At 37.1% G+C, this 21354-nt stretch overlaps 2 protein-coding genes and 1 long non-coding RNA gene across 4 annotated transcripts; 1 reads left to right on the top strand and 2 right to left on the bottom strand.

Annotated features, from left to right (window-relative positions):
• Positions 1300-2973, bottom strand: LOC18591771. The gene is made up of 3 exons (XR_001929128.1): positions 2691-2973; positions 2309-2617; positions 1300-1807 (listed from the first exon to the last, which is right to left on the bottom strand). It is a non-coding gene; the product is annotated as an uncharacterized LOC18591771 (long non-coding RNA).
• LOC18591770 (transport inhibitor response 1-like protein) lies at positions 5552-9016 on the top strand. Its single transcript, XM_018126112.1, has 3 exons — positions 5552-6491; positions 6853-7354; positions 7433-9016. Exons 1-3 carry the CDS (start codon positions 5893-5895, stop codon positions 8189-8191), a joined length of 1860 nt encoding a protein of 619 aa, XP_017981601.1. The 5' UTR covers positions 5552-5892; the 3' UTR covers positions 8192-9016.
• Positions 13198-20832, bottom strand: LOC18591765 (pyridoxine/pyridoxamine 5'-phosphate oxidase 1, chloroplastic). 2 transcript variants are annotated; one of them, XR_001929119.1, is made up of 16 exons: positions 20668-20832; positions 20402-20584; positions 20283-20321; positions 19822-19989; positions 19622-19727; positions 18907-19073; positions 18515-18757; positions 18291-18379; positions 17022-17072; positions 16833-16923; positions 15682-15786; positions 15473-15543; positions 15102-15197; positions 14406-14513; positions 13546-13621; positions 13198-13309 (listed from the first exon to the last, which is right to left on the bottom strand). XR_001929119.1 is itself a non-coding variant. In XM_018126236.1 (15 exons), exons 1-14 carry the CDS (start codon positions 20803-20805, stop codon positions 14447-14449), a joined length of 1614 nt encoding a protein of 537 aa, XP_017981725.1. In that variant the 5' UTR covers positions 20806-20832; the 3' UTR covers positions 13385-13621; positions 14406-14446. The 2 variants fall into 2 exon arrangements, 1 of the variants encoding a protein (XP_017981725.1); XM_018126236.1 differs by lacking the exon at positions 13198-13309 and having other exon boundaries at positions 13385-13621.

Raw genomic sequence — 21354 nt, 5'->3', positions numbered from 1 at the left:
AAGTAATTAGTATATACATTAAGTACTTGAGGAATGAAATAATTTAATGAGATGTTCATGCCGGGATAGCGGCAATGCCTATGTAATGAGCTATAGTAAATACCAACTTTTCTTGTTTTGGTCGTCCACAAATAATCCTCAACAACAAGACAGGAGTCGAGTTCCTTCCTAATCAACTCCAAAAGGAGCTTCAAATGGACACCCATGTCTCTACTCGTTTAGGAATAATAATATTTGCAAGCGGTGGAAGATTCTCTCCAATGTCTGAACATTTTTCTAATAGTTGGTGAGATTGATAAGCCCAACTGGCAACTAGATACCAACTTTGAATGGGTTTATGATTGGTCTAACCACGGCCAGTTATAATCAAGACTCTCTCTCTCTCTCTCTCTCTCTCTCTTTGGGCCTTGTCTGTTGAAGTGGTATGGAAAGGAGTCTACCATTGTTAAAAGTTAGATCAGCTTCTGATTCCACTAAAATATATAGTGTATAAGCTTTTCGTGTTAGACCAGGGAGAGAAACACATGGGTGCATGAATTATTTTAAGACAAACTTTATGAATAGATATATTTCAAACAGTGCTGCATTCAATCAAAACCAGAACTTAAGTTTAACCAAATTGTTTGCTTATCAACCTTTTTTTGGGGGGGTTGACGCAAAAAGAATGATTGATATATCTGATGGTATTAATCAATCAGGCTCACATCGTAGGAGATTCTCGAGAAATATCATCAGCAGTTCTTGAGGGTTTCATCCACTGCAAGCATTATATCATTGCAAAAAGAGTAGTGGAATTTAGAGAGAGAGAGAGAGACGAGAGNCCGATAGTAGTAGAGAGAGAGAGAGAGAGAGGGAGGGGGGGGGGGCGGCTCTGGGCGATCTCCATGGAGTTTCCAATCACAGTACAACAAGGAATTTAGGGAAAGGACCAATCTGAAGTTACGGAAATAGCCAAAATTCTGCAGTGATGAACTGATAATTTCACCTGCTAGCCAACCTGAATGATGTGCATCCAGCTAGCCCCACTTCAGGTTTAGTGACCAATAATTGATCAAGAGCTAGCTGGGGCAATACCAACTGTGGTACTAAATTATTAGCAGGAAAGAGATTACGCTTTCAAGTTTCAACTTACGACATCCACACAATTAAATATAATAACCAAGTGAAGGAAGTTTTCTCCAGAAACTTTACTGAATTTTGGAGCTTAAGACAGCAATTGTCTCATGGAGCATAGACCCCGTCTTTTACCAGCACAGCTAAAAAGGCTATTTCCCAAAAGGACGACTTTAAGCAAATGCTTTTTCTTTTCTTTTCTTTTTTGCTCTCATTTCCTCCAAAATCCTAGTAGCTAAGTGGATATCAGGCCATAAAGAGAAGGCTCTTTTCTGCCCTATTGGAATCAAAATCTTAAAGAAACGTTCAGAAATGTGTGGACAAATGTCATTCGAAAAGCAAGCCCTTCATGTTTCCAAATTCCTGTTTGGAATGTATTGTCAAGATCTTGGTCCAATTGGGGTTTTTCAACATTGTTTAGTGTTCATATTAACATGAAGAAGGGTGCTGGAAGGTCCCCTTGAGGGAAATTGATGGTGAAAAGTCATGAATTCCAGGGTGGGAGGGGGGTAATGGTTGATTTTCCAATGTTGTGAATAGACACTTCATCTTGTTGTCTCAACATATTTGCCGACCCTGCAGCCTAGCAGTCAGTGTCCAAATCTCTTAACCAATGTAGCCTGCTGATTCTAATCAAACCCTCCCCCAAAGATATTATGCAAACATGCCAATCCTCTTGCTTCTGCTTCAACACCTGACGATATGAAACAAAACAAAAGAAACAAGATCACATCAAGATTTTCTCATGGTCCATCAATGGCCACCACCCCCCCCACAAAAAAAATGGTTGGCTTAAGTTTGAGTTCCCCATAATATCCTCAAATTCATCATCTGATTATTATCCTGTTCCTCCCCTTTGGACGGAATTTATGCTCACGTAAATTGACGCTAACTAGAGAATCTAAATTAATGGCAGGTATAATATATGCCATAGTACTTGAACATATATGATCTCTTCTCATTAATTCCAAGAAAAATAAAATTAAAAAAAAACCCCAACCCCTTCAAAATGATTGGAATTTCGATTCCCAACTTGTTACACAATTTCTATTTCTTAATCATGAAATTCAAAAGATTAATTGTTTGAAATTTTGAATAATAAAAAAGAATATGGAATATAAAGAACACTGATAATAACATGATTTGTACTTTGGATAAATGGAAAGATTCCAAATATTTTAATGCATTTACTTACACATTAAGTGGAAACCCAACTTTTAATCTTGTAAGTCAACTATGTTCTCCTATGGGGACCAAGGTCCTTAAGATCTTTACTGCATCCCTCTTGATGCATGCAAGGAAGAAAGAGAAACAAAGTAGCTGCTTTTATTCCATGCTATGTGCTTTCCTTCTGGTGAAATATTGTTTGGTTACAGAGAAAATAAAATAAAAACATAATTAAAATTACAGGTACTAGAAATCAAGGAAAGATTCCCCAAATTTAAAAGAGGCCATGAGAATCATCAATCTTTTCTCATTGCCTCCCCCCATTTGTTTCTGTCATCTGTTCACATTGATTATTAATATATATTTTCTGGCAAGCAAGGAAAAAAAATAATAATAACCATAAATCTTACCTCCATTAGCCTTCGATGAAATCCAGTCTTGAAACCCAGAAAACTTAAGCTAAAAATTTTCAGAGGGTCATTCAATAAAATTGGAGCACTATTGTCTGTTGAAACCAAATGATTCCTTGGAAATCTTAGAGCAGATCTTGAGCAGAAAGAGAATATGCAATATGACATATGTCAAAATCAAAGCTTAAAGAGCTCTAGGACATGTTTGGTTTTATCATATTCATCCATTGTTTTCTGTCTTTTGCTTTTCTTTTTTGTAGGGCATAGTTCTCTGTCATTTCAAACAAAAAAGAAAAGAAAAAGGAAAACAATTGAACCATGATTTTGCAGGCTTTGATTAAATGGTTTTATAAGCAATGGAAAGATTATTTCAAAATGCTTAACAAAAATAAATTCTGATGCTTTTATTTTTATAATTAAAAAAAAAAATTCAAATCTTGCTCTTTATATCTAACTGGGAATTACAGACGACGACTGTGAATTTGCGGCTATTACCACATGGGCCTTTCCAAAGTGCCTTTGTAAATATTTGGCGAACTGAAAGGTTAAGAGTTCAAATTTCCAACATTATGTCACAGATTCGTTGACATCTTTTGGAAGAACTATCATTAATCCAGAGTTCCGACCAAACACAACACTAAACACCCTAATCATTTTAAGATTCTTCATTTTTTTACTTATGTCTTAAAATCTATTTATGCTATGTAACATTAGATTTTTTTTAGTTGTAAAATGTGCATCAATTTCCTTTGAATAATTCGATTCTTTTTTACCACTTAAATTAAATCCCGTTTCATTTAATTTTGAATTGATTCTTTAAAATCGTTCAAAAAAAGAATTAAATTCAAATGAAACTTAAAATATTTTTAACTGTGTTTTAAAAAATATATATATATATATTTTTTAAAAAAGATCACATATAAAGAATTTAAGATGGCATGTCAAAAATTAATAACAAATATGTGAAAAAACTATTAATGCTTTTTGCACAAATACTTTTATCTCAACTATTTCTCTCACGGACGTGCCAAGAATTTATTGAATAAATTCAATAACGGGTCTATCATTTTGTGCATGGAACCTATTTATTAATAAATGTTTAAACTTAAATCAATAATTATTTAAATAATTAAGATTAAAGTGTTAGGTGAATATTATTTGTGGCCAAAAAGCTAAGAGTCAGTTCAGGAACCCAAAAAAGGAAGAATGTTGCAACATTTCTAGTCAGATTAAGATGTCAATTTTAACCAGAAACAACTACAGTAAAAAAAGAAAAACCCTTTTCTTCTTTTAGGTAAATTTACATAACAAGCAAAAAACAAATTTAAAAAGTTTGATAATGATTAAAAATTACCTAACATAACAAGTGAAAAAAGATAGAAGGAAAAGGGCAATGGGCAAAAGATTAGATCCAAAGTGTAAGAAGGACAAATGATGCTAACCTCAGCAAACACCAAAAAGAAAGAGAAGTGTAGGTTTTAATTGCATCCACTCCCTGTTTTATTTTCCCTTTTATTTATTTATTGATTAGGGTTATTGTACTTATTAGTATCATTGAGTTCTTTATATTTATTTTGTTTTTTTATTTAAAAAATATATATGCTTCTTCGCTACACAACAAGAAAGGGGATGAGAAAAAGGGGAAGACTGCGGGAAAGGGGATTGCCGCCAAGTGATGGGGACGCGGTTTGGGAGCGCGTGGAGAGGGAAAAAAATGACTCTGCCACGTAGACTTTGTCAGCCTTTGCCTCTAGCAGTCCCCCTTGAAGCTTCGGTAGCTAACAACAGTTTACTGCTTCGCGATTGGACGGTGGCCTCTTTTTTTTTTTTACTTCCGTTTGGAAAAGCGTAAAGAGATAATTTAAAAAACGGATATTTAGAAATCGGTCCTTCATTTTCTAGTATATATACAAAATAACCCATTGGTTTTGTTAACTCACGTTTTCATCCTATTCATAAGGGAGGAAAAAAAAACCAAATCTTTGATATGTTACATTAAACAAATTATTATGCTTAAATAGGTAGAGTTTGATCAATAAAAAAACATGGGAAGCAAAATTATTTAAAAAAATTACTATATTTTCTCATCATGCATGAATTAAGTTATCATGATTGTTCAACAAATATTATTACGGTTTTATTTTAGCTGACAATGTATAAATGAAATGCTTTTTCATCTTGCTTATAAACATTTTATTCCTACAATAATGCATTATTTAGAGAATTAAAATCATTTTATGTAGGACATATGAGATTCATACTTGAAATCATATGGTAAAAAAAAACTAGTGATTAAAAAAAAGAAAAATAGTATAATGATTTCAAGCTCCCCTTAAAATGAAAATCTTTTTAGTATAATACAAACAATGCATGCAATATATAAAGATGAATCAATCATTTTTATCTTCCTTTGGCTGACTCATCATTCACACACTACTAAAATAGACTTGTCATCTCAATTTGAAATAAAATTGGTCAAATTCAGAAAGAAAAAGAAAGAGGAGGAGTTATGTACAAATAAAGAAAAGACCAAGGGTGCAATCCAACATAAAATCCAAACAAATTCTACAGCAGTTGACAAAAGAAAAAACTATAGTACTTACTGTCAAAAACCAACAACTTTAAAAAAAAAATTTAAAGAAATAAAAAGACAAAAGCTTGTAAAAAAAAAAAAACCCCAAATAATGGAGGAGAAGTGTGGAGAGCCATTGGATATTGCAGATGAAAGAGAGAGAGAGAGGCAGAGGGGAAGAGGCATGGAGAATCCCAATGCTCAGAAGAAAGAGAGAGAAAGAAAGAAAGAGAGAAGACACAGACAGCACTGTCCACTGTTCACTCTCTCTCTGACCAATTAAACTAAATTACTTATCTTTGCGCTCTCTTTCTCTCTCTCTCTTTCTATATCCCCCCATCCTTCCCTTCCCATCCCAGTTCCCAACCCCCCCACCCCCTCCGCTCTCCCTCCCTGTCCTCTCCTACCTAAACCCTCCTCTCCCCAAGAAAAAAGAAACTTAAAATATATCATCTCATTCACTCATTTCCCTTACATTTAATCCATGTTCCCATGATCTGAGAAACCCAAATCTCAATCCCATCAATCAAAGCTACCCCAACAAAAGAAAGAAAGGGAAGATCGCTTTAGATCACAGGGCCGCGCGTGTGCTACCAACTCGCCCTCTTTCTCTTCCTTTTGTTGTCTCTCATGCGACATAACAGGGCGGAGCGAATGTCTGAGGACGACGAAAGGCAGCAATCTTCACCGTCAGATCTTGAGTTCACTTCTAACAAGGCCCGGAACTGCAACGCTACCGGGTCCGGGTCGGGTCACCCGGAGTTCCAGTCTCCGTTCCCGGACCAGGTCCTGGAGAACGTGTTGGAAAACGTGCTCCACTTCCTGACGTCGAGGCGCGACCGAAACGCCGCCTCATTGGTGTGCAAGTCGTGGTACCGGGTCGAGGCGCTGACGCGATCCGAGCTGTTCATCGGAAACTGCTACGCGGTGTCGCCGGATCGGGCCACGGCCAGGTTTATCAGGGTGAGGGCACTTCATCTGAAAGGGAAGCCCAGGTTCGCGGATTTTAACCTGATGCCGCCCGATTGGGGGGCCCACTTCAATCCTTGGGCGCTGGCGCTGGCCAAGGCGTACCCTTGGCTGGAAAAAGTTTACCTAAAGCGCATGTCCGTGACGGATGATGATCTGGCAACGCTGGCCGAGTCATTTTCAGGGTTTAAGGAGCTCGTTCTCGTTTGCTGTGATGGGTTTGGAACTAGTGGCCTTGCTATTTTTGTTAGCAAGTGCAGGTAATTTCTTTTTTTTTTTTATTTTTATTTTTTTTCCTGATAATAATGCTATGTATTTATAAAAAATTGGCTGATTAGATCTGTTTAAGGTGTTAAGAGTAATGGTTATTGGTTTATTTGGTATTGGGTTAAGACAAGTTTGTAGCTTTACTGAGATTTTTGTTTGATCTGATTGTTGTGTTTGTAGATTGAATTTTTTAGATCTTTTATGTTTCTTCTTTGATCTGGGTATGGATTGGGAAATGGAAACGTTTGAGTTTAAAGTAATGTGTTGTGATAACCAATGGGATAAAAGGGAAAAAGGAAGTTTGGGGATAGAATTGTGTATGGATAGTTGATTGATGTATTTCTATAATTGCAGACAGCTTAGGGTGCTTGATCTGATCGAATCTGAGGTTACAGATGATGAGACAGATTGGATATCCTGTTTTCCTGAGGGTGAATCACATCTTGAGTCGTTGATATTTGATTGTGTAGAATGCCCGATAAATTTTGAGGCATTGGAAAGGCTGGTGGCTAGGTCTCCTTCACTTAAGAAGCTTAGGCTAAATCGACATGTTTCTATCGGGCAGCTATATCGCCTGATGATTCGAGCTCCACAGCTCACACACCTTGGGACAGGTTCGTTTAGCCCACTGGAGGTAGCAGGACAAGGTGATCAAGAACCAGATTATGTAACTGCTTTTGCTGCCTGCAGATCCTTAGTTTGTCTCTCTGGGTTTAGGGAAATAATTCCAGATTATCTGCCTGCAATTTACCCTGTTTGTTCAAATCTGACGTCTCTGAATTTCAGCTATGCCAACATCGATGCAGAACAGCTTAAGCCAATTATAAGCAACTGCCACAAGCTCCAGGTTTTCTGGGTATGTATTCAAAATTTGGTCTTTAAGCTTTGTGAAGATATTTGAGCTTTGAAGCTTACCTCAGCTCTCATTATGCAGGTCCTTGATTCAATATGTGATGAAGGACTTCAAGCAGTGGCTGCGACATGCAAGGAACTACGTGAGCTTCGGGTTTTCCCTATCGATGCTCGGGAGGATAGTGACGGCCCTGTTTCTGAAGTGGGCCTCCAAGCAATTTCTGAGGGTTGTCGGAAATTGCAATCTATTCTGTATTTCTGCCAGCGAATGACTAATGCAGCTGTCATAGCCATGTCCAAGAACTGTCCAGATCTTGTTGTTTTCCGGTTATGCATAATGGGGCGCCACAGGCCTGATCCTGTTACTGGAGATCCTATGGATGATGGTTTTGGAGCCATTGTTATGAACTGTAAGAAGCTCACTCGCCTTGCTGTATCTGGTTTACTGACAGATAAAGCTTTCGATTATATTGGAAGATATGGGAAATTGGTACGCACATTGTCAGTGGCTTTTGCTGGAGATAGTGACATGGGGCTGAAATATGTGCTTGAGGGCTGTCCCCAATTGCAGAAGCTTGAGATTAGAGATAGCCCATTTGGAGATGCAGCTTTGCGTTCTGGTTTGCATCACTACTACAACATGAGGTTCCTTTGGATGTCCTCATGTAGTCTAACTCGCCAAGGTTGCCAGGAGATTGCTCATGCTATGGATCGCCTAGTGGTTGAAGTGATTAGGTCTATTGGTGAGGAGGAGATGGATGACTCTGTTGGAACGTTATACATGTATCGGTCTCTTGAAGGGCCAAGAACGGATGCCCCGAAATTCGTCACCATCTTGTAGGCAAATGTGGTGCGGGAAGCTGTTTCAATTGTTCTCATGGTGGATACCAAGCAAGTGTATCCTGTTTCACGGGGAATTTTGATATGGCGGGTATCTTTTAAATAACCCGCAACAAGGTCCCAGCAATCACAGTCAAGCAAAGTTGAGTACATAACTTCTGCTTCAGGCTTGGGCTGTTACATTGGCAGTCAAAGCAGACCCTGGTGAGGGACAACAGTTCATCTTTGCTTTGGTTCTTTTGAAGGACTTTGGGTAAGGGGGACTAGGTGCAGAAAATGGATGTCATTGTAAGTTATCGGACCATTGGATGTTCTAGCGGTACGCATTTAAATTTTATGTTTCTTTTTGTTTTCATATTCATTTTATCATAATCGAAGTTAGCCAGAAGAGAAGGGAGGAGGGGTTATTGAACTATATGGAGGGGCAATGATATATGTGTTTTTCGTGGCCAAATTGCCTTATCCTTTGATGAAGAGATGAAATAGTTGTTGAAGACTCAGAGAGTTAGAGGAGATCAAGTTGGGTGGATCTATTTTTCCATGCTTGAAGCAAAGGAAGCACAAGGCAGAAGCATCTCTTTATCCACTCTCCAAAAGATAGTCTGCTCATTTGGATTAAAATTTTAGTTTAAGCTGTAGCTTTGTCAGAGCTAAATTCCCAGACTTGCACCCCTCTCCATGTTTGTTATTTTCAGATGTGTTGTGGTAGCACCTGACTGTTGAATTTATTATTGTTATTGTTAGCAATGTGAGAAGGGTAATAAATGCCAAATATGCATATGCATGGACCAAAAACTGGAGCAAGACTGTGTTTTCCTCTCTTTTATTTTGGTTTTAAATTTAATTTGTTCCCCCTTTGCTCCCACCAGAATGTGGAATGATCAATTGACAGGAAGGCCCATTAATTATGTGTGGAAAGTGTTGTACAAGTACACGTTGCAGGACCCTCTCCACCTTGTGGGGTTCCATCTTTTCCATCCACGAGAATCCCAATTCTTAAAAAGGATGGATGGTGGATGGTCCTCTGATAATTTCTCGTGTCCTTTGGAGTATGTGTCGTACCTTTCAGTTTGAGTTCATAAAAATTTAATGGAGTTGCAGCCGTTTGATATTTGAGCTTAATGCTTATGCTGAATTAGCTTCTGGATGCCCTGGTGTGTGCTCTGATTTGCATTATAGATTTTCCTATATTGAGGGTGGGACCAATCATTTGATGATTTGTCACACCCCCTGCGTTTGCGTTATAAAGCAGCCAAGTCCACAAATGGTCTTCTCCCTCTCCCCCTCTCTCTTATTATTAGGATGGAAAATCTATCTGCCCTTCTTTGTTGGTATTCTCCATGGCAGGATGGTAAAAGCAAACCTATCATCAAAGTGGGATCTGACTGTGCAATTGAATAAGTGTGATGGGAAGCAAAGCTTTGGCTTTCTTTCTTGTCTATCCATTTGTAGGAGTAGCAAGTGGACCAAACCCCAAATGTTTTTCTTCTGCCCACTGCTTCAATGCCAAATGGTAAATGGGATTGGGCGCCCCTTTCTTCTCTTTCTCATGACTCATGCCTGTCTTTTGGATCTCCCTCACCCACCCCCTGGATTGCCTCTCAGGCTCATGAGAGCCATGTTCGAGACGATAGAATTGCATGTGCTCAACAGGATCAAAACCAGACTACTTTGAGTTCATTAGTGCCTACTTTGGCTCTACTCATCCATTCGCTTCTGCTTACGCAGTGAATAGTAACCTGGATGACCATTGCTAAAGGGATGGCATGGCCATGGTAGCCCCTGCTTTTTTCTTTATTTTCTTCCTGTTGTTCCCCACCCCTCCCTTCCCCCTTTGATCATGCCTTTACAGTTTGCCTTTTGGTTTTTCTTTTTGAGCAACCATCCTTGTCTCCAAGGAAGAAAAAACAGTGATAATGACTTTACATTAGGTCCAAGGATTCCCAAAGCCCTTAGCCACTCGATACACTTGAAATGCCCCTTTTGATGGACCTATTTCTCCTACTGGACATATCTTATCTAATCCATCATTTGACAGAGAGACTTTCATTTAATTGGATGGCCTTGATTTTGTTTAGTACATCATCCCAATTTTGGCAGGCACATGCTATAAACATTATAGTAATTCTGCTGCTCCTCACCACCGAACTGGTAGCAACAATAACAGTAACAATAATGCTTCATTTCTCAGTAAGTTGCACAAAAAAATCAGTAAAATAAAATAAAAATGGTTTCGATGACTAAACCCCAATACAAAAAAAACTGAAACACTAATAGCAAGCCCCTTTTTGGCAATGACAAAAGTTAGGCTGCTTTGAACTGATTGGTGGATACCCATCTCAGAAGAGAGGGCCCCACCACCAGATCAATTCAATGTGTGGGCCACGTGTACGGTATGGGAGGTGGGATACATTAATTTAATAACTTTTATTATGCAACAAAAAGTATGCTGAAATATGTGTAATTTGCACTAATCTACTACAAGTCATAATATCTTATCTTATTTGTTTTATACAAAAAAAAAAATAGATTTAGTGGATAGCCAGAGGGTGAGCAGACGCTAACGTACAACGCAACAAACGAAAGTAAAACCACACTGATTGGGCAGATCAGGTCCGTTCAACCTAGAACCCAGTTGGCGGAGTGGCCAGTGATAGTTAATTAAACAAATTAGTCGGTGAAGCTAAGAAAATTAAAATTTACGAAACCCAAACCAAAAAGGGTTCATAACTTTTGTCTGTTAAGAGCATTCATGGCTGAACTAAGCACGAGGTCAACCACTAAAGTATGCTCTCTCTCTCTCGTGCTGCAACCACTTTAATTAAAATCATCCCAATTAGTTAATTAATTATGCACATACATTACTGGACTGCAGTACAGCACACCCTTTTTTTTCCCCTTTGCACTATTTCCAGGATTGATCTTTGCTTTTTCCCAGGCCAAATACTTGATTTTGCTTTCGAACATGTGGCGCTATAGCGATGGGATAGGATGTGGGAGGGATTGAAATTCTAGTTGTTATCTGTTCTCTAGTCACAGCTCACAAAGATACGTATAACTATAAAGGAGGATTATAACTGCAACAATCACGTAAATATTAAAGCAAGTTTTTGACATGAACCTAATTTTTGACTTCAAATCGCCATACTTTCGATTACCCTGTCATTATTACAAGTGATCCAAACGAAGGCAGAAGAAAGATTTGAGATGAGCTCGTTGTCAAATGTCAAAGATTTAGGTTTAGTAGGTAAATTTGAAACCAAACTTTCGTCTGCAGGTACTATTTGTTTTTGACAAAGCATGCAATCAATCCAGCTCTGATTCTGTCTTGTATGGAGATAGAAAACCCTAGGAGAGCCCCTCAGCCTATGATGACTATGAGAATGAGCCTACGCTTCCGGCCTTTTTGACAATTAAGATTAACTGTAGGTGCCCTGTTAATGGAAATTTCATCAAAGATTACTATTCTTTGATGTAGGACTTGGGACTTAGCAGTTCATTTCCACCAGTGGAGAATTTGTTTTCCGTCCGTACAAATCAGTCATCATGATTAGGCAGGGTTGGCGAGCTTTGTAAGCTTGGGTTGGGAACAGTTAAAAATTGAAGGCAAAGTACCGTCTGTCGTCTCACAACAACAACAACACTGTTTCGGAAGAGCCTAGGCATAGGCAGGTTTAGAGTTTGCGTGTCACGTTGTAAACGAGAGAGAGAGGGGGGGAGAGGGGAGGAGGGTCCTCCCTCACCGTGTGCTTGTTTCCAACCACTTGACAATGGGTCGAGCCCCACTTCCGATGCTTGTTCTTCTTCTGCTCTTTCAACGAGTTTGAAAATTTTGAACTTGCAACAAACAGTAGCAAGCACTCTCTTCTGCCCTATCATGACCTAAGCAAAAAAACGTGGTGCAGTGCTACTTAGTTAGTTGCTTCTTCATTCGTCCTAAAGCAATAGAAATAAAATCTTCGATTCCCTATTGTCTTTTTCTTTATATTGTCTGGATCCTTCATTTTTCATGAATTATTTTATTTGTATTTTAGGTCATATATACCTAATGAATGTAGGTATATGAATAGCAACGTGGTTGGTAATCATATGTATTGTTTTTATTTAAACTGATTAAAAAAAAAAAAGTAGAGATAGTGTTGGTCAAGAATGATTCTTTACATGGAATGAGATACCACAGGTCAATCATATAGATAGCAATTCTTTGAGGTTAACTTATACACGACTTGTGATGGAAGAATAAACGCATCGTCTGGCGAAGAAGTAGTTTCCATGGAACATTCCTCAACTTGTAGGGGGGGACAAGGCTCTTGGGTCGCAGATTGAACAGTTGGGACAATCCTTCCATTATTTGGTGCTCAATGCTTCACCAATAGTAAAGGTCTGTTTCAAGGTTCAAGGTTCCATGGTCGTGGAAAAAGGATTCCTTAAAAATCTATGAATCAAAAATCTGGACATGATCTCGTGATTTTTAATCAGACAAGCTTTACCAACTTGGGAGAATATTATTATAGTAACAGAGGCCAAGCCATTAACAAGTCGTAGTAGGACTTGAGATGCAGTGATTTGAAAGAGAGAGAGGGGGAGGGTATCTTCTAATCATTTCTGTGTGAGAACAATTATATTTTATATAAGAGGGTATGAATTAGGTCTTGGATCTTTCGGCTGATGTGTGTGAGGACAAGGGCAAGGGCTCATTGTTCTTTTGAGTTTCAGTTAAAAAAAAAAAAAGACCCCAAGATCCCTGATGCGCCACTACTTTGACAAGGGGAAAACTTGACCTTTGAAAAAAGAAAGTGGGGTAGTCTCACCCAGCAAGCATCAAATTGGCCTTTCGGAAAAAGTAGTGTGTCAGATTTCAGCTTAAGCTGGTCAAAAGAACCTTGAAAAGGAAGTCCTGATATTTAATTTTCATGGTGGAGCCCTATTTGGTCAGAATCGGCAGCATTACCCTCCCTTCAACCTTATTCAAAATTTTAAATATCAAGAAGCATCCATAAAAGATATCTCCAAACTTTTGGACAAGCTTGCAAATCAGACCAATATGAAATGAAATAAAGCAGATGGCTTCGTCCTATAAAGCCTGCCTAACTCTCTCTTTTCCATTCTTTTCCTTCCCCTAAAGATACCAAAAAATAAAAACAAAATAATAATAAATCCCTGAGATGCAGACCTTTTCGATGGACAAATAACAAATTGCAAACTCAGACGCTCCAATTCAGAGACGGTGTCAAAACAACCATGATTGCAAACATGGGTATTCCTCCATGATTATCAACGGTAAACACCTCAGTCCCAATCATGAAATTGGAATATAACAAGGAAAGTTTAATATCCACTAATAAAGTGACTTACCATCATAACTGTCAACAAAGCTCATTGTGGTATTTAAGAGCATTCAGCCATTCGGGTCCTTGTCCTTTGCACACAACTGCTCACCAAAGCCAGCAAAAAGAGTGGTTGTGTTGAAAAGATAGCCAGCAAATACGATTGCTAGTCAAATGTTTACAAACAGGTATCTAGAAATTGTATGTTATCATGCTCATGGAAAATTCGGAAAATCTGTTATCCTATGCAAGCTCAAGGGGATAAGGAAAAGATTAGATGGTGATTCAACATGACTTTATTTTGTGTGATGAGACTAGATAGAATAGAATAGACTGTTTAACACGTTCATCTAACTACTAATGATGTTCAACTTGTGAACAACCCAACAGCAAAGGGGAAGATTAGACAGGAATTACTTTAGTAAATGTGCTAAAGATGTTTATAAGCAAAGAGGCTTTGACCAATTAAGTTAATTTGCAATTAAAAAAGGGCAACAAAATGAATGTCCTAAGCCCCTAACAGAGAAAAAGTAGCACTTTTATTGCAAGCAAATTAAGTCTATAAATATTGGCTAAGGCAATAGGGAAGAGCGCTAATAAATTTAAGTCAAATTTACTATTGTGTTTCACATCCTTTGGAATATGAATGTGCACCAGTCACGACTAAATGTAAGAGATCCTGCCCATGTTATTTACCCCCGTTCTCCACACCGATCAAATTTCAGACCTACATCTCCGTATTTATGAGCTGCTGGTGTTAAACTTGTATTTGTTTAAAGTGTCACACCTCAGAATGCCATTAATAGATTACATCCTTAGAAGGTTAACAGCATCTGGCATGTGATTGATACGTATCCAAATTTTGATAGAAACGAATGATATAAATACCACAGTGGTGAATTTCACAGTGAAGAAGCTGAAAATACTACTCAGGGGGCCAAACGATCGATTCTCCAAGACTGTTTCCCATTGATCTCTTGAGGGGAATATTGCAACCTGCCAAAATAGCACACATATTACCAATTGGACCAACCTTCCATGAATTTTAACCACAATTTAAATTCTGCTCCCGGTTCGTCTATTTCCAAGGTAAAGCAAGCATCTGTCAAGAGGCAAAGGAACAGATACCAAAATGAGATGTAGCTCTAGTGTAAAATCCACATTTTTCTGCAAACCTAGACTTTTTCTTTTCCTTGTGGCATGTTTGAGAAGTGCGGTGGGATGGGGGGGGTGAGTTGCAGGGAGTGGAGGGTGAAAGAGAGAAGAGGCAGGAGGAGAGGAAGAGCTTTCAGTGACTTGGACTTGCTTCGAACTACCACTCAAGGTGGTTTAACTTGTAATTGGAATATAGAAAGCATTGTCAGCTATAAGCTATTCTGGAATTGACCCAATTATCAGCTCATCCAGGAGTTAGCATTAACCCAAATATGGACCTAAACAAAATGGCCCATATCATTATTAAGCAAATCCTGTTTGAAGCCAAAACAGAAAGAGTTTGAAATTGTGATAGATTTTGGCTAAAATCCTCCTTCTATTCATATTTTACAGGCCAATTATTGTAGCAAGAAAATGGATGTAAACAACCTGTCATGCAAACGGGACTGCTGTCCTTGCCAAAACTCAAAACGCTCAGGTTGAAGTCTGTATCCTCCCCAGTGTTTAGGCTTTGGAATCAAACTCCTGCCAAAAAGAAAAACATAAGGATTTTTAGTTCTGGTTTCCTCCCAAGTCCCAAAGGAGTCATTAGCTTGTCATATTGCTGGTCATTTGTGATTATTAACTCAATAGATGCAGGTTCTTGATCATGATTGAATTTAGAAGTAAATCAAACAAGAGCTTCATTTAGAAAGAGATTAACGGAAATCAAGCCAATAACAACAACCTGAAGCATAGCTGCATATACAATATACGAACAAACCAAACTATCAGGGTCAATTGAAAATTCGACAACTTACCCATCAGAGTATTTTTCTTCTAATTCTTTGTATAGCTGGTGTAGTACATGCCGTCCAGGAACTATAGTACTCTGAAGAAAGAAATTAATCCTTAAATTTTTCTCAAACTATCACTTTTACTTCTAATGGACATTAACAGGGGTAATACATGTCATAGCCCTATCATTCATGTTTCCGGTATAACGTAACAGGATGTTAAAGTCACAGACCTGCTTGCTAACTATTGCTCCAATTTGACTTCCTCGAGGACGACTGTGGAAGTATTGCTCTGATTCATCATCAGAAACTTTCTGCACAGATCCTTCCACTCTTACCTGGAAATCACAGTTCATAATAGCCATGTTCATCAAGGAGACATATCAACATGCTATAAAGTTGTAGTACTATTTAATCAGATACTTTTCCACATTGCAGCAAACTTCAATTATATATTGGAAGCTGAAAGTTCAATACATCAAGTTTATGTCTAAAGGTCAAAAACAATTTCCCACATATATCTGCAACATCTCAATTCATTAAAGAGGCTATTAGTTATGTCTTTTGGTTAACATACATAATTACAAGGTACACCCAAATACCAGCAGAATTTCAGATTGTTCAACACATTTTACACAGGCACAGAGGAAGCCAGACATGACATGCAGAAGTACAGAACTTCTATCATCTAACTCACAATCCATCATTCAAGTCTCTCTCTCTCTCACACACACACACACACACTCATACACAGAACCATTATACCTAAATTCACCATCCATTGTGATTTTGATAATGACCATCTTATCCACATCAACTATGAAGCCTAAGGCATCAATAGCCAGAATTCATGGTTAGTAATAGACCAAGCTAACTCGACCAGAAAAGCAGTTACTCCCTTGCTTCAAGCATACATTAAATTTGTCAATGATCCTACTTCTGGAACCAAAATATCACAAGTGCATCTGACTGCAAGTGGGAATAACATTTCCATATTTACTACGACACAAGAACGTTCAGTGTTGAAAATAAAGTGAAAACATATATAAAGAGTTCAACAATAGGCCTGAACCACACTAAGTCCTAATATGTTAAAAGGAATCTTAAAAACTGTTCAAGACCCATATTGCATGTCGTCCATCAAACAAATCAAGTGTAAGAAAAGGAAATGATAGAGAATTTGGCATCAGAATTAGGTAATGTTGAATCAGTAATTTCAGTCTTTGCATGCAGATGCTAGTCATATGTTCCAAAATGAACCATGCTTTCGAGAAGATTATCTTTAGAACAGATTTCTTCCAAAAGATAATTTTCACGTCAACTAAAGTTGATTTACTTCAGCATTTCATAATGGATAAGCACAAGCCAGAACTCAATGTCCTACCTGCCGATTAAGCCCATCCCAGTAGAAAAGAAGTGATGCATGAGAATTTTCTGATAACTCGCGTGCCTTCCGACTTTCATAATTGGTGTACCTGCTTGAAGTAAAAACATAGGAAATATCACAAACAATATCAAATCACAAAAAACTCTGTTAACCGCACATGATTCCATGACAGAAAAGAACACTAACCAAACAAACCCATCCTTGTCCACACTTTTCAGCAATACCATTCTTGATGAGCTGCAGCAGACAGTAAGATGGTTAAAAAGAGATGAGAAAAGGTCAACCAATAAATATCCAAAATGTATAAAGTTTTGAAATAGTGCAATTAAAGTTTAAATGAAGTTGCTGGCAGTCATCATCACCATATCTATTTCATTAAAAGGTATTAGGACATCTAGAAGTGCTGGAGATATGAATTATTTCAGGATGAAGCTTGACCAGGTCGTTACGAATTTCAACCAAAAAAAGAATGGCAGAGTTGATGAAGAGGATTAGTACTAATAAAGTTGCATAATCTAACTATTTTCTTCAGAGGAAGAATTTTTCAAATTTCAAGCACTTTACAATTCCAAAGAAAAGAAGGTTGAAGAAACAACAACCATTTACAGCCTAAAGGAAATTCATTTACAATTTTTATAAGAACTAAGAATATAATTTACAAGTACCTCTCCTAAACTTATGGAAACATTAAGATACAAGATTAACCAATCACATTATTCCATAAAAACAAAACCCTCCACTTGTTTTCAACATATTTTCATAATTTGAAATGTACGGTATGTTTCATTGTTAGTACCACTTAACATATCTTGTCTCACTACAGCTGACGTCATGACTATACAATCTAAATTACTCACTGGTTAGACAAATGATTCTGCACAATCTTCATCATAAAAGCTACTCCAACAAATATAGTGACAATTAGTAATATCAAAACTAACTTTAGTCAATATATATTCGTAAGTACAAAACACTGTCGTCGTTCATTTTTGTCCATGTCCATCATTAACTCAGCTTCTTACACAAGAGAAACTACCCAAAACCAACTTTAATATTTAAAAATCAGGGTTTGGATAATAACAATTAAAATGCTATGATTATTCAATTACCTCAAATTATAAGCAGGGTTCTCATATTTAGTATGAGGAAAAGCAAATTTCTTCAAAAAATTTTGGCACATTTTAAATAGTTCCCAAATTTTCTTAAGGATTCCAGTGGGAGCAGCTGCCCCCATTGTGGATCCATCCCTGAAGTGGAAATGAGAGTGCATCCATTAGATCAGAAAAAGTCTCAAAAATATGTGCTCATTTCTTAATAATATGTATTAGACTAGCAGCTAGGATCCAAACTGACACATTTTACAGCTTCAAAGAATTAAGGTTCATTAGAAAAAAAAAAAAAAAAAAGGCAGCACGAATAAAGAAGCATGATTGCAGCAAAACCAGAGAAACATACGGTTTTCCATCTTTTCCTGTTGTTGACAAAGCCATAGCATTTGGTTCCTTTAAGCCAGCAGCCACCGCATCATCAAACCATTTGCGAAACTGCAAGATAAGTGAGAAGCTTACATGATAAAAGAAATAAATCAAATAACTGATTGTGAGAAGACACCAACAAAAAATGAATTTTCAAATCAAGTAAAATGAATGAACGGCATAATTTGACTTGCGAACTCGTACCTGATCAATAGGGTCAGCTTCCACCTGCTCCTGCAGGAAGTCTGGAGACATATAATTCTCTCTGAGAGCTGATATATCAATTTGTGGAGGCTTTCCAATTCGGACACACATAGATGTGCCAGGATATGGGGGAAGGTGAAGCTTATATTTTTCTGCAATAGATGGTGGGACAAATCTACCACCTAGAAAGTGATGAGGTCCAGAAAATTTCTTGGCACACAGTTTTGGAGCAGTCAAAGAAACCTGTGTACATTTAAAATAAAGTTATTAGAAATTTGCAGTAGTTAGACACATGAATATTTAATATAAAGGTGGGTGCATAACTATTCGTGTTTAAACAACAACAAAACATAAGTTTCCAAAGCACAACTAAGGCTGCATGAAAGACGTACCAACATGTCAGGTTTAATTCCTTCACCATTAACATCACCTTCTTCAACATGCCACCCAGATGGAATATCTACAGACACAATCACAGGGGACTTTTGTTGCCTTTGTTTATAATTATTTAAGTGAACCAGCTTCTCGATCAGATTATCAAAAGGTGGCCTCGGTGCACCTGAAAGATTTGAAACAATGAATATAGATGATACACAGAATTTCATGGTTTTTCCGATACTGCACCCCATCATGAGATCACAAACTTTCTTCATGCCATGATTATACACTAATTGGGCAAATAAAAAGTTTTATGTAATGTAAAAGAATTAAAAATTTCACTAAGATTATTAAATTATTATTATTATTTTTTAAAAAAAAAAGAAAGATAAGCCAGAAATAGTGATCAAAACCTAACCAGGAGGCAATAAGTGATTTGATCACACCATGAAATGAGCCATAAAATCCAGAGCGCAGATAGATGTGGAAATGGGATAAGATAGCTTATTAGAGAAAGTTGAAGTATGTACTGTCCACTTTCACAATCAAGAAAATAAAAAGTTCCAGTAGCAGTAGTAAGAAATAAGAATCTTAAACTATAGAAGTTGATGGGGAAGAAAAGGAGAATCACAGCAGCATGATCTTAACTTGTTTCTAGATACATGGTAATAACAGTAATGTTGCAGCATCATAAAGTATATACATAGACATCAAGTTGAAAGTATTTACCATGAAATGAAAAGCCAAACATAGCATCTACTAGAATGTCAAAGTCATTTGACCAGTCCACAGGCAACTCATCCACTGACAGGAAAGGGATTGACAGAGATTCCAGCTACAAAACCAGCAGATCAAATAACAACTCAGACAAACCAAGTAAGCTAATTTTCAAGATTGTTATGACTATAGCCCTTGTATCATAATCATACCTGAGTAACAAGACCAGAATAAAGGGGTTTGGAAGTTCGCTTGGGATAACAGACAAATGGCTTATATCCAAAGTGATACAAATGACGAGCAGCAACCAGCCCGTCGCCTCCATTATTTCCCGGACCACAAATGGCAAGAACACGATTATACTCGCTTGGTTTATAAACCTGCAACAAGAAAAGCTCCTTTTGAAGGCTGAAAAAAACATATAAGATGAAGCACAATTGTTGATTAAACAATATATATATATATTTGACATTCTAGTAGTAATGTAGCAAGATAAGTAAAGAAATCAGCTCAACATCGATAAAAAAGGAGCAGAACCCTTTAATCGGAAGCTCCTTATGCATGCTTAGGTCAACTTAAAAACAAGGATATTTTGTATGTTTGAATTAGCATATGGCAAGTTGGCAACCAGAGAAATTCGATAAACAAAATAGAAAGAGGTATTAGCCATTACCTCAGCCATCGATGTGGCGACGCTTAAACCAGCTAATTCCTGACAATTGACATCAACTGAAACCGTTCAACAAATGTATATATAAGTAATTAATGAGTTTAAAAAAGCGAGTAACTAACCATTAACTGATCAACGCTAAAGCCAAGAGGACCCATGAGAATCTCATCAATCTCGGCAGCTTCTCGCTGAGTTAGGTACGTAATAGAACCCTGATTTTGCAGCGACGACGCCATTCCTCCCACTTTACCGGATTTCGAACACAACGCTCGGATTGCAGAGCAGGAAATTGGACACAGAAAACCCTGTTAATCAAAACAACATTATCTTACTTGTTAAAGGGTTGGATAGATGGATTTGAGGAGAGCGAGAATGAGAAGCTTTTTACCGAGGAGAAGCGAGGGAGATAACCAGAAGGTTTGGCTTCGTAAATTGAAGAAGGAGAGCTACAATAAGCGAGAGGGAATGGTGCTTGGGTGAGAAGCGAGCATATCATTCTTCCGCCTTTGCGTAACACTCCCAACATTGTTTTCCTTTGTTTTAGATTATCTGAATTTTTTTTTTACCGGTTAGATACATAAAAATAAGAATAATAAAAACAATACCATAAAATTATAGTACTACATATATTTGTTGTTATGAAAAACATCCAAAAAAATAGTAAAGATAAAATAATTCAAAAAATTTAAGTAAATAGAAAAACATAAGAATTAAACAAGACTCAATGTGTGGCAAGAACTTTAAAATTTTACAATAAAAAAAACACGATTTAGAATTTTAATCAATTTAAAATTCAATATTTGTCAAAAATGAAAATACTGGCATAATAAGTTTATGATTTGGTCTTTTAATTTTTGGGATATTATATATTTTTTGCAATAAGTTATTTCTTTTTTTAATAAATTTATAAATATTATCTTTGATAACACTTGAAAATAGAAATGACTCCACCTAAAATAAGAAATTTAAAATTATACAACTATTCGAATGTTATTCAAAAACAATATTTAGAATTTTAATCAATCTAAAATTCAATATTTGTCAAAAATGAAATTGTTGGCATCATAAATTTATG

This window comes from Theobroma cacao, chromosome 8 (genome assembly GCF_000208745.1).
Source record: "Theobroma cacao cultivar B97-61/B2 chromosome 8, Criollo_cocoa_genome_V2, whole genome shotgun sequence".
In the NCBI taxonomy this organism is placed as follows: domain Eukaryota; kingdom Viridiplantae; phylum Streptophyta; class Magnoliopsida; order Malvales; family Malvaceae; genus Theobroma; species Theobroma cacao.
The sequence above is the reverse complement of the archived record's forward strand: the minus strand, read 5'-3'. Positions and strand labels throughout refer to the sequence as shown.

Excerpts from the sequence above, each read along its gene's own strand:
- LOC18591770 (XM_018126112.1), top strand. The coding sequence starts at position 5,893 with ATGCGACATAACAGGGCGGAGCGAATGTCTGAGGACGACGAAAGGCAG. Across the intron at positions 6,492-6,852 it reads ATTTTTGTTAGCAAGTGCAG|ACAGCTTAGGGTGCTTGATC; the intron begins GTAATTTCTTTT and ends CTATAATTGCAG. Across the intron at positions 7,355-7,432 it reads ACAAGCTCCAGGTTTTCTGG|GTCCTTGATTCAATATGTGA; the intron begins GTATGTATTCAA and ends CTCATTATGCAG.
- LOC18591765 (XM_018126236.1), bottom strand. The coding sequence starts at position 20,805 with ATGTTGGGAGTGTTACGCAAAGGCGGAAGAATGATATGCTCGCTTCTC. Across the intron at positions 20,585-20,667 it reads ATCTCCCTCGCTTCTCCTCG|GGTTTTCTGTGTCCAATTTC; the intron begins GTAAAAAGCTTC and ends TTTGATTAACAG. Across the intron at positions 19,074-19,621 it reads GTTTGGCTTTTCATTTCATG|GTGCACCGAGGCCACCTTTT; the intron begins GTAAATACTTTC and ends CAAATCTTTCAG.